General features: G+C 43.3%; 1 protein-coding gene across 1 annotated transcript in view; it reads right to left on the bottom strand.

The window, feature by feature from the left end:
* Positions 1 to 15439, bottom strand: part of LOC124553771 (zinc finger MYND domain-containing protein 11) — a 231224-nt gene that overhangs the window by 60665 nt on the left and 155120 nt on the right. Inside the window, exons 7-9 of the mRNA XM_047127709.1 lie at positions 11769 to 12057; positions 6025 to 6221; positions 1184 to 1300 (exon numbers count right to left, since the gene is read on the bottom strand). Of these exons, the coding sequence (XP_046983665.1) occupies positions 1184 to 1300; positions 6025 to 6221; positions 11769 to 12057 (603 nt within the window). The remainder of the gene's footprint in view (positions 1 to 1183; positions 1301 to 6024; positions 6222 to 11768; positions 12058 to 15439) is intronic.

The raw sequence follows: 15439 nt of genomic DNA, 5'->3' as shown, positions 1-15439 counted from the left end.
GGGAACTTGCCCTTCAGTATATCCTCTCTTCCCGTTACCCACCACGCCTGAATCTCCGCCACTCATACCTCACCTATCATTCAACAAAATCTTTGCCTCTGCACTTCTGCCTCGACTGACATCTCTGCCCAAACTCTTTGCCATTAAATATGTCTGTCTGTGCCTGTATATGCACGGATGTGTGTGTGTGTGTGTGTGTGTGTGTGTGTGTGTGTGTGTGTGTGTGCGCGTGCGCGTGCGCACACGTGTGTATATCTGTCCCTTTTTCCCCCCTTAGGTACGTCTTTCCGCTCCCGGGATTGGAATGACTCCTTACCCTCTCCCTTAAAACCGACATCCTTTCATCTTTCCTTCTCCTTCACTCTTTCCTGATGAAGCAACATTGGGTTGCGAAAGCTTGAATATTTGTGTGTGTGTGTGTGTGTGTGTGTGTGTGTGTGTGTGTGTGTGTTTTTTTTTTATTGTGTCTATCAACATACCAGCGATTTCTCGTTTGGTAAGTTACAGCATCATCGTTCTTTTACCACTTAGAGTTCTTTTGAAAAAGTCTACCTATTCAAAGGGTACAATAGCATTGGCAGAATAGGAATAAAAATTGCCTTCCATCCCCCCCCCCCCCCCCCCCCCAGAGTGTTTTAATAGTAATTACACAACACTACACGCACTTTGCAGCATGTAACAAGACCCAAATGTTTTACAGGATACATACAAGATATACACAGTATATAAAAAACAGAGAATTACTTTTACGAAGTTACTCAGTGATTTATTTAGATCCTGTAAAACGTGTAGCAGTTATTACCCGCAGCAAAGCACGTGCACTGTAGAACATAAACACTGTTTTACAAAATGATTTTGCACCAGGATTAATCTTACGGCTAAGCCAGTAAGACGAAAATAGAAGTTCTACAGCACAAAAGGGGATAGGTCATAGTCAGTTCTGAAAATCTCAATACGTCACAGCTGCAGCATTCCAATACTGTAACAGATAAAAGTTTTACAATATAGTTGCCTTACATTCCGACAAAATCTTCGTAAGTGAACGGCTCAAAAAAAGTCGTTAACGAGAGGGACGTCTCGCACATGACTCCACCCGGCCGATTCCCTGAGAAGATTTGGTCAGAGCGCCTCGGCGAAAAAGTGCGTGTTGACAAACCATAGCGAGAGTGTTTGGGGATGTCACCTGCAAGGTGTGTATGTTGACGGAGATGGGCCGGATGTGGACCTTCTCGATGTGCGCGCGCTGGTGCTGCCCGCCGAAGAAGCGCACGTCGTACTGCTCTCCCTCCACCTTTATCACCTGCGGAGAGCGCGAGCGACAGTTAGCGTCAACTACTCGCCACGGGCGAGGAAAGTTCGTTCGAAAGACGGACGACAAATACAGATTAAAATTACTGTCAGTCACGAAGGACTGATAAAAATATTTATTCTAACTAGTATACATTTACACAAATAAAAACATTTGTCACTGATGTATAAAAACAGACAAGAATAACAGGTGAAGTTGAGATCCAAACCCGTCTATTGCTTCCCAGTTATAAAACAGAAGTACTTTCTGTGGTGTTACATAACCTTTTTAGGGTCTGTGCCTCGATCAGCAACGGAACACTTACGGGATCACTCGGCTGCTCTTCTGTTCGACTATTAAAACCACTTTTCCTCACGAACAGGCAGGTGTATCGAGCTGAAATTCGTGCCACTTACTGAGGTCAGGTCATACTGTGTCCCGATCGTGACATATGCATCCGAAACTCGGGTTATGGAATGGAGAGAGAAAAGCAAAGCACAATCTAGTGAGATGAAATTCTTGAGGAACAGTACTGGAGTGACAAAGATAGACGGGTTAAGAAATGAGAGGATCAGAGAGTTAATGAAGGTGGAGCCATTACAGGAGGAGATAGAGAAATCGAGGCCGAGATGGTACGGACACGTTAAGTGAATGGAGGAGAAGAGAATACCCAGGAGGATACACAAGATGAAATTGGCAGGAAAGAGACAGAGAGAGATGGCCAAAAGGAGTGGAGGAATGCATCCAGGAGAAAGGAGAAGACTGGACCGAGGTGAAGACGGAGAGATGGTGGCAAGACAGAAGACGATGGAGAGGCCTATGTTCCAAACAGACCGGGACAGAGGCTGGAAACTGTCCAAGATGATGATGATGATGATGATGACCAAGGTCCACAATCCCTTGGCGGTAGAAAAAACTGAAGCTTCTAAGTGAATGCAATCAAAAGATACGGCCATTTATGTCGCATATTTTGATACTCGAAAACTCACTCGTAGGGTACTCCCCTCTGACCTAAAACCATCAAATTTGCAAGAAGCACTACACCTAAACGAAAAAACAATCAGAACAAGATTAATATGTAATTATATCACACAAAAAATTCTTTAATTATTTGTTATCCAACTACAAACTTAAAATTAAAACATTCCAGGGACGAATAACTCGACAGTATCAATGTCAATAACACGCAAAAATTGTTGAGACTCTCAGCTCTCGGGATGGATGGTATGTCTATGTACATAATTAAGTCTGTCACATTTTCCCTTAAAAGCCAGGCTAACTATTTCTTCTTTGGGGGGAGGGGGGGGGGAAAAAAAGCAAGCTGCGGCAGCACAGGTGCCTCCTGTGTATAAATACGATACAGGTACAGACCAGCTAAATTACAAAACCTCTGTTTTCAGGATTATTGAACATATTCTGAGTTTAAGTATAGTAAATTTCCTTGAGGGTGAAAAGCTTTTGTCCACTAATCAGTACAGATTTAGAAATCATCGCTCACGTGAAACTCTGCTTCCCTTTTCTCACATGATATTCTGCAATCCGTGGATAAAGAGCAACAGGCAGATTCCGTATCCTAGATTTCTGAAAAGTATTTGACACGGTGCCCCACTGCAAGCTGTTCAATAACGGGACAAGCATATGGAATAAGTTCACAGATATCTGAGGGCCTCTAAGACTTCTGAAGTAATAGAACCCAGTACGCCATCCTCGACAGCGAGCGTTCGCTAGAGACGAGGGTATCGTCGGGAGTGCCCCACGGAAGTGTGACAGGATGGCCACTGTTCTCTACATCCACAAATGATCTGGCAGACAGGACGGCCAGCAATCTGAGGTCAAGAGGGCCTCAGAATAACTAAACACAGTGTTGTCAAGATAATTTGGAAGTGCACTGATGTCTGATGTGGAATTTATGAGAAACAACTTTGAAATTATGAAATATCTTCGCTTAACACTTTCTGCACACATTTGTTTAGGATACATTCTAAGAACTGCATGTCTGTAAACAATAAAAATTAGACTGTCATGTGGAATGTTTTATACTTGGTCTATACCACTACAAATGTTAGGTTGGTGCATAAATTTGTAACGTTTTTCCAAAAGTTTAATAAACACAAAAGATATACATGACAGAGACTTCAGTTTCCAGTAATATATTCTCCGTCAATATTTAAAACAGTCAGCCATCGCTCGAGTAATTTTTTGAGTCTGCGAACGTAGAAATCACTCTCTTTTGAGATGATCAACTCATTGATCCGTGTTTGAAGCATATTTTCATTTGGAAAGGAAGTTCCTTCGAGGTTGTTCAACAGAGAGCGGAAAAGATGACTGTCTGAGGGCGGACGATCAGACGAATGAGGTCAGTATGGAATGACTTCCCAACCCGACCCCTGTATAGTGTTTTTTGTCAGTCTAGCAGAATATGTGCGGGTGTTATTGTGGACTAACATCACTCCACACTGTCTTCCCACTCACCGTTCCCGGACCGAGTCTGAAAGACGTCTCAGTTGTCAACAATAAGTGTCAGCAGTGACAGTTACATCTCGGGGAAGCAATTTGTAGTAAACCGCACCCCCGCTGTTGCACCAGATGTGGAACAATATCTTCTGTGGATGCGCACAGGCCTTTGTACAGGGAACTGCTGCCTCTTTTTTTAACTGAACTATTCCTTTCTTTACCTCAAGTTAGCATAAACACACAATTTCTCGTCACCAGTAACAATGAATCGCAGGAATGGCCGGCAATGTTAAGGAGTCAATGACGAGCGAGCAGAGAAGCACCCACTGATTTTTCTGATTTTTGGCTTATACCGTGCTGTACCAATTTTTGAACCTTCCCCACTGCATCCAAATGTCACACAATGCTGGAACAGCTCATCACATCTACCACTTCTCAAGTACACTGTCGTGGATCATTGTGGATTAATGCATTTAAACAATCTTTACGAAACCCCAAAGTGAATGTGGAGAGTCACTAATGTCAAAACGATCCTCCTGGAAACGAGGAAACCATTTTCTTGCTGTGCTCTAACTGGCATTATCTCCACACACGGCATAAATGTTTCTGGCTGCCTCAGCTGCCACCACCCTGCTATCAAACTCAAACAGATGAATGTGTCACAAAAGTTCCGATTTCTGCACGAGGCACTCCATTTTCTAGCAACCACAGCTCCACTCGTTTCCTCCAAGTGGCAAAATGGCAATATGTGAACTCAACTGGCAACAGTGAGCAACAATAAAAAATTACAATCAATATACAAACCCACTGCAAACCTAATACCAACACGCAAAACAAAAACACTACGAGCTTACACACCAACCTAACATTTACTAATTTTGAAACATACTGTATATACTAAGTGAATCACAGCAGAAGGAATTAGTTAATTGGCTAGATAAAAAAAATATCTACTCACCGAGCAGTGGCAGGATACACGCGTGAGACTGTTGTGATTGGCGAGCTTTAGGAGCCGGTGGCTCCTCCTTCGGGCAGAAGGGTTGAAGGGGAAGGAAGAAGGGTGCAGGAAAAGAACTGGACAGGTCTACGAAAAGGGGTAGCTTTTGGTAAAGCCACCCAGAACTGTGGGTCAGGGGAGATTTGGCGTACAGGATGAGAAGTAAAGTCCGATTGTCGGGGCTGCATCGAACGATATTTGAGAACCCGAGAGCTTTAAGGTGGAAGACAGCGTAATATGCAAGACAAGAGATTACTGCATAAACATCTTGCATGAGGTAATAAGAGCAAAAAGCTAAAGTGCACTGTACGTAACAGAGGTGGGAGGGGGCGGTGAAAAATAGACGGTGGAGACAATTAAAGATGTAGAAAACTAAAACAGAGTGAAGCAAAGAGTAGTTACAGTGATGGAACGCTGGGACCGCAGAGTTAACGTAAATAAAGGCCAGGTGGGTGGTGAAAACGGAGGACGTGCTGTATTGCTAGTTCCCACCTACTAAGTTCTGATAAACTGGTGTCTGAGGGAAGAATCCAGACGACACGCGTGGTGAAACAGGCTCCGAGGTCACGTCGTACCGCACGCTCTGCAACAGACTAGCACTACAACGTGTCCTTAATTCTCGCCACCCACACTGCCTTAATTTACATAAATTTCTCCAGTCTCAGCTTTTCATCACTGTAACTACTCTTTGCTTCACTCTGTTTTAGTTTTCTACATCTTTCATTGTCTCCACCGTCTATTTTTCACCGACCCCTCCCACCCCTGTTATGTACAGTGCACTTAGCTTTTCACTCTTTTTACCTCATGCAAGATGTTTATGCAGTAATCTCTGTCTCGCATATTACCCTGTCTTCCACCTTTAAGCTCTCAGGTTCTCAAATATCGTCCGACGCAGCCCCGACAATGGGACTTTACTTCTCATCCTGTACGGCAAGTCTCCCCTTCCACTGACCCACAGTTCTGGGTGGCTTTCCCAAAAGCTACCCCTTTTCGTAGACCTGTCCAGTTCTTTTCCCTTCACCCTTCTTCCTTCCCCTTCAACCCTTCTGCCCGAAGGAGCAGCCACCGGCTCCAAAAGCTCGCCAATCACGACAGTCTCACGTGTGTATTCTTCTGCCGCTCGGCGAGTACATTTTCTATCTGTCCGATTAAATAATTTTAACGACAGAAGGAACGTTACAGATGCCCGCCGATTACTTAATTTGTACACGAGAAGAGCTAAGCCTGCCGACCGGAGCTCCGGCAGCGGCTCCGCCCTTCCGACAGTACGGGAGCGGTGCAGTACCTTAGCCGGCCAGTACGGAAAGCCCTTCTGCTTGGCGTAGACGAGTTGGTGGGGCGGCCGGCAGGGCTCGCAGAACCAGTGCTTGTCCTTCTTCTCGTTGGAGACCCGGTAGCAGTCGCGGCACTGCCGGATCTCCGTCAGGTCGTAGACGCAGTCCCGCAGCATCTGCCGCGCCATGTCCGCCAGGCTGCTGTGCACTGCGAGAGAAAGCACAGCTCCGTTCAGTCGTTACCGAGTCGGCCACCTCCCGGCACCGTTAGTCGGAGCAAAACGTTTCCGACTGTCGGGCCGTTTCTTTTTCCCATTTTACGACTGACATTTACTTTACGGAGGGTATGCAGACACAATAACGCCTTTGGTATACGACCTCTCACTTGATGAAAGGCCTGTTCCTAAAGACTGGAAAGTAGCAAAGGTCACACCAATATTCGAGAAAGGAAATAGGAGTAACCCACTGAATTACAGACCCATATCACTGACCTCAATTTGCAGTAGGATTCTGGAGCATATACTGTACTCTAACATTATGAATCAGCTTGAAGAAAATGACATCGATACATAACCGACACGGATTCACAAAATATCCTTTTCTTGTGCAACACAGCTACCGTATTTACTCAAATCTAAGCCGCACTCGAATCTAAGCCGCATATGAAAAATGAGACTCGAAATCGAGGAAAAAAATTTCCCGAATCTAAGCCGCACCTGAAACTTGAGACTCTAAATTCGAGGGGAGAGAAAAGTTTTAGACCGCACCTCCAAATGGAAACAAAGTTGGTCCATTGTAACATGAGACACAATTCAGGTCGAATAAATGACGATACAGCTGCAGTAGTTTGGTTCGAGTCCTAAGCTTAACAGTTAAACTTAACCGAGTAGCCATTGCTATGTGTCAGGTGCTCCGTCTGTATTTATACGGGTACCCTTCCCTTCTCACGTGCTTCATCTGGTTTGAATAGATTGCTTATTTTGCTTTGATCTGATACGTGCCGTTCTCTTTGTTATTGGTGTTTACGTCACTCTAAGCTGAAAATGCATTACTGTGCTGTGTAATGCATTGTTTGTCTCACTCGCGGCACGGCTTGCTTTTGAGCGCGCTACCGCAGCTTACAATGAAAAGGAGAGAGGAATCGTCTCGTAAGCGAAACGATGGCAATAGACTGCTATTTGTTGTTACTTCCACTGCTGCTTTCCTTGATAATAATCAACAAGAACCAAATAATAGACTGCGTACAATAGAAGATGTTCCGAAGGAGAGTTTAGCGAAAGTTTTTCTCCGTTCGAAAATCTTTGCAGGTGCCTCTTGAGTATATTACATTCTGCACAGAAATTAGAATCATCTTAGATTTAAAAATCTAATCAATTGCTGTGCTTCGTTTCTGACTGTATCACTATTAGGCATAAGAATAATACGAATATAAACATGACACGATATGTATACTCTTCTGCATTTGCTGTTGTCTCACTCTTAGTTTTGTAGATTATTAGGCAGACAGGATTTACACGAGATAGCAGCAAACACGAAAGAATACATGGCATAATGTTTACATTCTTCCACCTTTTTTTTTTTTTTTTTTTTTTTACTGACGCAGAGATTTTGGCGCCAGTATTTACCTTTGTGCTTGCAAAGCATGCCAGTGTAGCGCTACATATATTCGACAACAGAAGTTAGTTGTGGCGGTACATACCAACGTTTTTCATAACTTCCGTTTACTTTGCACTCGATTCTAATCCGCAAGGGATGTTTGGATTACAAAAACCAGAAAAAAAAGTGCGGCTTAGATTCAAGTAAATACGGTAGCTCTTTATTCCCATTTAGTAATGAATGCTGTCGACACGGGATATCACATCGATTCCACATTCCTAAATTTCCAGAAGGCTTTTGATATTGTTCCTCACAAGCGAATAAATCAATCAAATTGTGTGCATATGAAGTATCGTCTCAGTTGTGTTCAGTTGTGTGACTGGATTCGTGATTTCCTCTCAGAGAGGTCACAGTTCACAGTGATAGATGGTAAATCATCGAGTAGAACTGAAGTGATATCTGGTGTTCCGCAAGGTAGTGTCGTAAGCCCTCTGCTGTTCCTGATTTACATAAATGATCTAGGTGATAATCTGAACAGCCCCCTTACATTGTTTGACGATTTTACTAGACAGTAAATTATAGCGACATCGGCAGACGATCAATTCCAATTATAAAATGATCTAGAGAGCATTTCCGTACGGTGCAAAAAGTGGCAATTCACACTAAACAAAGAAAAGTGCGAGGTCATCCACACGGGTACTAAAAGAAATCCGATAAATTTTGGGTACACGATAAATCGCACAAATCTAAGGGCTACCAATTTGACTAAATACCTAGGAATTACAATTACGAGCAACTTAAATTTGAAAGATCACACAGATAACATTGTGGGGAAGGCAAAACAGAGACTGTGCTTTGTTGGCGGAACACTTAAAAGATACAACAAACCCACTAAAGAGACGGCCTAGCATTACACTTGTCTGCCCCTTGCCGGAATACTGGTGCGCGGTACGGGATCCTTACCAGGTAGGACTGACGGGGGACATCGAGGGTGCGTGAGGAGGGGCAGCCCGTTTCGTGTTATCGCGCAATAGGGGTGAGAGTGTCACTGATACAATACGCCAGTTGGAGTGGTACTCACTGAGACAAAGACGGTTTTCTCTGCGGTGCGATCTATTTACGAAATATCAATCACCGACTTTCTCTTCCAAATGCGAAAATATTTTGTTGGCACTCACCTACGTAGGGAGAAATGATCATCATCATAATAAAATATGAGGAATCAGAGCTCGAATGGAAAGATTTTGGTGTTCCTTTTTCCCACGCGCCATTTGAGAGTGGAATGGTAGAAAAGTAGTACGAAAATGGTTCGATGACTCCTCTGGCAGGCACTCCGTGTGAAATGCAGAGTAACCGTGTAGATGTAAGGTGAAGGTGTCAGCACATGGGACGGGGCAGCTAATGCCAGTGTGCACCTATCGCACTTCGCGAGATGCAGTAGCGTCGGCACGCGCCACGAGGCGGTTAACACGACCGTGCTATCGACGCTCTCCGGTGATAGTTTTCAGCTTTCTTTGACTAGCGAATTGTACAGTTTATATGTGAAAATGGGGAGGTGTAAAATTGCTATATCACTTCTATTAAAACACACATTTTCTTTCTCGACCGTGTGCTAGTCGTATTGTTCTGTCTGCAGAATACACATATAAAAACTTCTGCATCCGTGAATGTGTAACGAGACAAAAATGAAATATACGTGTCCACTCGGGAAGCACATCAGCTTACAAAAGTGCATCAAATCAATCAAACTCACTTCTGATAGAGAGCACACATACATTCACATATGTGGAGTAAAATAAAATTGAATACAGCAGGAAGTGAAGCCACTTCTGAGCCACGATCGGTTCCGGATGGTGGTGCCTCAACCACCTACGCTGTGGTGGAACTCAGCTTCCAACTGCCACTTACTTTTTGTTACAATATTCTCAAGGCTTTAATCAGTGAAATGTGGTTATAGTTAACTATAACGAAGCAATATGATGTTTCTCAGCGTTTTATTACAACAAATTGTACTGACAACCATTCATTCTTGAGATAGTCGATGTGCTGGCACTTAGAAACAGCGTATATTCATAGTGTGTAACATACGACAAGAAACCTGCCGAGTATGGGCTTCTACTGAACATGACAAATACAGTACAGAGTATTCCTTTCTGCTTGCGATTGTGCGTTCTTGTTTCTCAGTGGTTCCGCTTTACGTGGCACGTTGAAATATCACACAACTTGTTTCGTGTTTCACGTGACAAAATCACTCCTCAGAGAGAAACAGAAGGAAGTGATGTCACAAAGCTCTTACAAAAGCCACACTGACGCTAACAGACTCGTCCCGTGTGCCGACAACTTCACCGTTCTTCAGGTGGTCGAACACTGTCCTAACAACAGTATCGTGAATGTAATACAAAAATTTATTTCCATCTTAACTGCAAAGTTTTTATTCCTAGCTTTATGCCTGTGACTTCATCCACATATGCACATGTCATATTTTGTACACTAACTTTTGTAGATAAGGGTATCATTACGAGTGGCTCAGGGCAGTACGATAGGACCGTTCTTGTTCTCTGTACACTTAAATGATCTGACAGATGGAGTGAGCACCAATCCACGACTATTTTCTGATCACGCTGTAGTGTGTAGGAAAGTTCTGCCATTGACCACGTGAGGATACAGGATTACTTTAACAGAATTTCTACATGGAGCAACGAATGGTGAATTGCTCTGTGTGTAGAAAAATTTAAATTAATGCAGATGACTAGGAAAAGCAATCCTATAATGTTCTAATAGAGTATTAGTAATGTCCTGCTTGGCTCAGTCACAATTATCATATATCTAGGTGTGATGTTGAAAGTGGTATGAAATGGAACAAGCATTTCAGACCAGTAGTAGTATAGGTGAACAGTTGATTTTGGAACACACATTGAATTTCAGAATGAGATTTTCACTCTGCAGCAGAGTGTGCTCTGATATGAAACTTCCTGGCAGATTAAAACTGTGTTTCCGCCATAACCTTTCTTTCAGGAGTGCTAGTTCTGCAAGGTTCGCAGGAGAGCTTCTGTAAAGTTTGGAAGGTAGGAGACGAGGTACTGGCAGAAGTGAAGCTGTGAGGACCGGGCGTGGCTCAGTCGGTAGAGCAGTTGCCCGCAAAAGGCAAAGGTCCCGAGTTCGAGTCTCGAGGTCCCGAGTTCGAGTCTCGAGGTCCCGAGTTCGAGTCTCGGTCCGGCACACAGTTTTAATCTGCCAGGAAGTTTCACATTGCATTTCGTTAAGTCTTGTTGCAGCTGAACCATCTTGTGGCGATTTGCTGACCCCCAGTAGTACACTTACGGGTGTTCTCATTACCACTTAGATGAAATATCGATTCATCACTTAATACGATGCTGGATATCTTCAATGTCGTGCAGCAAGATCTCACTTGCAAAGCCAGCATGTAGTCAGAGCTTGTAACAACAGTAAACAGTAAGCATGTAGTTTTAAGCATCTCCTTAAAATTCTCCGCACTGCCATCACGGGAACTGCAAATTTGAGACAAGCCTAGCCTACTCTCACCCATTCGAACACTCTTCAGCCACTCTTTGTTGTCCCATACTCCTCTCTTTGTGCACAACAACAGAAACAATACTGTTTTGAGTTGCTCTTTCATTTGATGTATTATTTATAGCTTTAAGTCGAATGTAATAAACGCTGAAAACCCATACTTTCATTTCGAAATCCTCTGTATACCTTATGAGAAGACCACAGAGGTAAATTTGAGCTCACACAGAGACAGATAAGTTCTTCCTGCAAACCTTTTGTGACTGGAACAGGAACTGGAGGAAATTACAATGGCACATAGACACCCTCCGCCACACACCGCAAGGTGGCTTGTGGGATATAAATGTAAATGTAGATGTAGATGAATAAATTACTGGTTTCAGTCGTTTTGCCTTCTGGAGAGAACTATAGCACCCGTCTCACGTTTCAAAGACGGCCGACAATGTCTGAAACTTAATTTTGTACTGAAAATGGTTGCTTTGGTTCTCAAAAATAAACTCCCTTCGACCGAGCATTTGAACAATAACTGACATCTCTAGTATCCCCGAAATGTCCAACCTCTCCGGGCTCCGATTCCACAGTTACAGTCTACTTTCGGGCACCAGTGCAGCGGCGACTGCCGGCTACTCACCGCCGTGGTAGATGACGACGTTGTGCACGATGGTCATGGCGTCTGCGCGGAACTCCTCGAGCAGGCGGTACTTGCCCTCGCCGGCCTTGTGCTCCATCGTCTTGAGGTCCATGGGCCGGTAAATGAGGAAAGCGGCGCGCCACCGCTCCGACTGCCCCTGCACGTCCGTCCGCGCCACCGGCAGCGACCCCGCCGGGTGGTGGTGCACGATTGCCGACGTGCGCTCGGGGATCGAGTACGGGTTCCGCGGAGGCGGCGCTGCCGTGCGGTCGCAGAGGTTCGCCGGGAGCTGTCGATACGCACATCAATTTCTCTGTTACGTTTCGTGTAATCGCTATTTTTGGAGAATGCTGTGTACAATATACGAACGAGTTTTATTTTCTCGAACCTTCAGACGGCAAAAATAATGTACAATAATATGACTACGATAGTGAAACTTTCTACCACATTAAAACTGCGTCCCGCAGCAGATGGAGTTCGAGTCTTTTCCCTTCACTGTCCTGATACTTCCGAAATGATGTCAAGTCAATGTCTCTGTTTATGTATACGTAGTACCGATTCCGTGCATGGAACTACTGAAATACCCTTTTTCATCAAGCTGGAGGATTTGTTTTATTCGTGAGGGGATCTTACAGACTGGCCTTTCCTTCATACTTGAAGTATTTGGAGATTAGTAGCAGTCTTTTGGCCACTAGTAGCAACATTAAAATTCCATATTTACTAACAAATATTAATGTTCATTGACAAATATTAAATCATTTTTCAATAAAAATAACATTTTTATTTTTAATTACTAATTATGGGAAAATGACAATATTCACCATATATTAAAATTTATTACAAAATGCTAAACACCCTATAGAAAAGGAAATACTTTTTCATTTCTAGAGATTGCACAGTATTATTTGTTTATGTAATTTTTTTCCATTTAATAATCAGGCTTTTCACATTGTTTCATAAAAATTTAATTTCATGTTGTTAGTAATACGTAAAAAAAGATGTTAATTTGACTGAAAAATTACAATCCAAAATTTGTTAACCTTTAATCGGGCTGTTCCCCACGCTGTTACCATTCCTGCCCCTGTAACTGTTCGTGTGCCATGCAACGCTTTCTTGCAGCACAGCATAATCTGACAAGTTTTGGTGCACTTTTCTCAAATCTAGTGATTGCTGAAATTGTAAGTTGTGAACATCGGAAATGTATACTATGAACATAAGTCCGTTACAACTGATTTATTCCACCAGTCTCTTTGAAGTCTTTACCGGAGGAGAGAACACACGAACAACACTTTTTGGAAAATAGATGTTTCAAGAATCTGATTCCTTGAGTGAAGTACGAGGGCTATTCAGAAAGTAGGGAATGTTTTGGTGTGTGTAATAAGCGCTGGCAGGTCGATAGACACACAAACATACACACTAACACACAAAAATATATAATTTTTCCCACGTGGAATGTTTCCTTCCATTATATATATATATATATATATATATATATAAAAGAAAAAAAAACCGTAAGTACAAGAAATACATTTTATTATATACATCTGAAAGAGCAACTGACATACTACTTTTCAACATAGTCACCAAACGCAATGAGGCATTTATCGTAGCGGTAGACAAGCTTTGAAAGACCGTCGTAAAATTCTGCCGCCCGAGACTTCAGCCAGTGAGTCACGCCCGCCTGGAGTTCCATGCCGTCATGAAAGCGCTACGTTGTGAGGCAGTTCTTCTTCTTGGGAAATGAGTGGAAGTTGCTTGGTGCAACATAGGGCCTGTAGGGCGGACGAGGGAAAAGTTCCCATTTGAATTAATAATGGAGTTCTTTAGTGCGGTTTGCCATGTGAGCTCGGGCACTGTCGTGCAAAAACAAAATTTTGGACGTCAGCTTTCCTCGCCGTTTGTTTTGAACTGCTCTTCTAAGTCTGTGCAAAGTTTGACAGAACTGGGCAGAATTTACGGTTGCTCCACATTCGAGAAAATCAGTAAAAAGCACACCTTGCCCATCTCAAAACACTGTCACCATCAACTTCCTTGCTGACAAGGTTTGCAAACATTTTCTTAGTTTTTGGGGGGACCTCGTGTGCCCCGACTCCACGGACTGTAATTTTGTGTCGCAATCGACACGTTTCACCCAAGTCTCGTCACCAGTAACAATTTGATCCACTAATGAATCACCATGTTTGTGGTAGGCCTCCAGAAATGTCAGTGTTGCCCCCATTCACTGTTCTTTATGGTGCTCTGTAAGCATTTTGGGCACCCATAGTGCACAAAATTTGTGGTAGCCTAGCTTTTGAGCGACAATTTCAAACAACAAAGTCCACAAAACTTGGGGAAAAGAAAGTGAAAGCTCCGTTATAGCGAATCGTTTCATCAACTTTAGCAACAAGTTCATCAGTCACAGTACTCGGGCGTCCACTCTTCTCTTCGTCGTGAATGTCGGTTTGGGCATTTTTAAACCGAATGCGCCATTTCTGGGCGGAACTTTAACTCATTACATTGTTCCCGTACACTTCACACAGTTCAAGATAAATTTCTATGGGTATTAGGTTTGTGGCCAACAAAAACCTTATCACAGACTGCACCTCACAACTGGCGGGATTTTCGATTGCAACACACATTTCAAATTCGAATATTGAAAAAACCAGATGCGCAGAGATGTTCCCGCTGTCACAGACGGATGCTGACTGAGCTTCCGAGCATGCACATACCAAAATATACGCGATAGGTGCACACCTAGCAGTGTCAGACGGAAACGTTCTCTACTTTCTGAATTGTTGATGTTGTTGTTGTCTTCAATCCTGAGACTGGTTTGATGCAGCTCCCCACGCTATTCTATCCTGTGCAAGCTTCTTCACCACACACTTTCTGAATAGCCCTCATATTTCGAAATTGGGTCTCGAATGATGTATTTAAAAAATCAGGTTTCTGAAGAATGCCTTGCAAGAATTAAATTGTGAACAAAGAATAGAAATCTCAGTTGTCGGTTGGTACCCGTGTGAACTTACAAAGTGTTCAGCATACTTGTTTATCTCACTAATTACTATTATTGTTAACAACCTATCATCGAAAATGGACGTGAAAATCCAAGTGGACCCTTGTGGCCAGTGTGAAATTCTAAATACACTTTCTAGAGCCTCCCAGATGCTGCCAACTGTGGGCCCGAGAGCCACTGCACAACTCCGCACTGTCAGGCAGGCAGAACTCAGTCAAGCACAGTTGAGGGGTTACTTATTATTCCTATTTGTTAATACACACGCAATTAAAAATGTCACTCTAAATACAAATAGGGTATAACGTTAACTGTTTACAACATACCACAGAGATGTAGGGGACACTAAGACAAACAATTCGATACAGGGCACTTCTGTTCTATCGAGCAAAAGCCACTTAAATTATGATGCATGCCTGCTGCAAAAGATTTTTAATATCCTCTCGCACTCTTATGCCAACAACTTTAATTAACATCTGTAAGTTAACCTTTCCTGTGAGGACTGGCCTGCACTTTCCCTCAATTTAAGTCCTATCGAGCATACGTGGGATGCATCGGACAGACATATTGCGGCACCGTCCACGTGCACGATCGACCGTCTGGCAGTTGTCAACAGCACTGCAGGACGAATAGATCACGCTACCACAAAAACTCTTACCAATGTTGTGGCCAGCACGGGAGC

Source organism: Schistocerca americana, chromosome 11 (genome assembly GCF_021461395.2).
Source record: "Schistocerca americana isolate TAMUIC-IGC-003095 chromosome 11, iqSchAmer2.1, whole genome shotgun sequence".
In the NCBI taxonomy this organism is placed as follows: domain Eukaryota; kingdom Metazoa; phylum Arthropoda; class Insecta; order Orthoptera; family Acrididae; genus Schistocerca; species Schistocerca americana.
The sequence above is the reverse complement of the archived record's forward strand: the minus strand, read 5'-3'. Positions and strand labels throughout refer to the sequence as shown.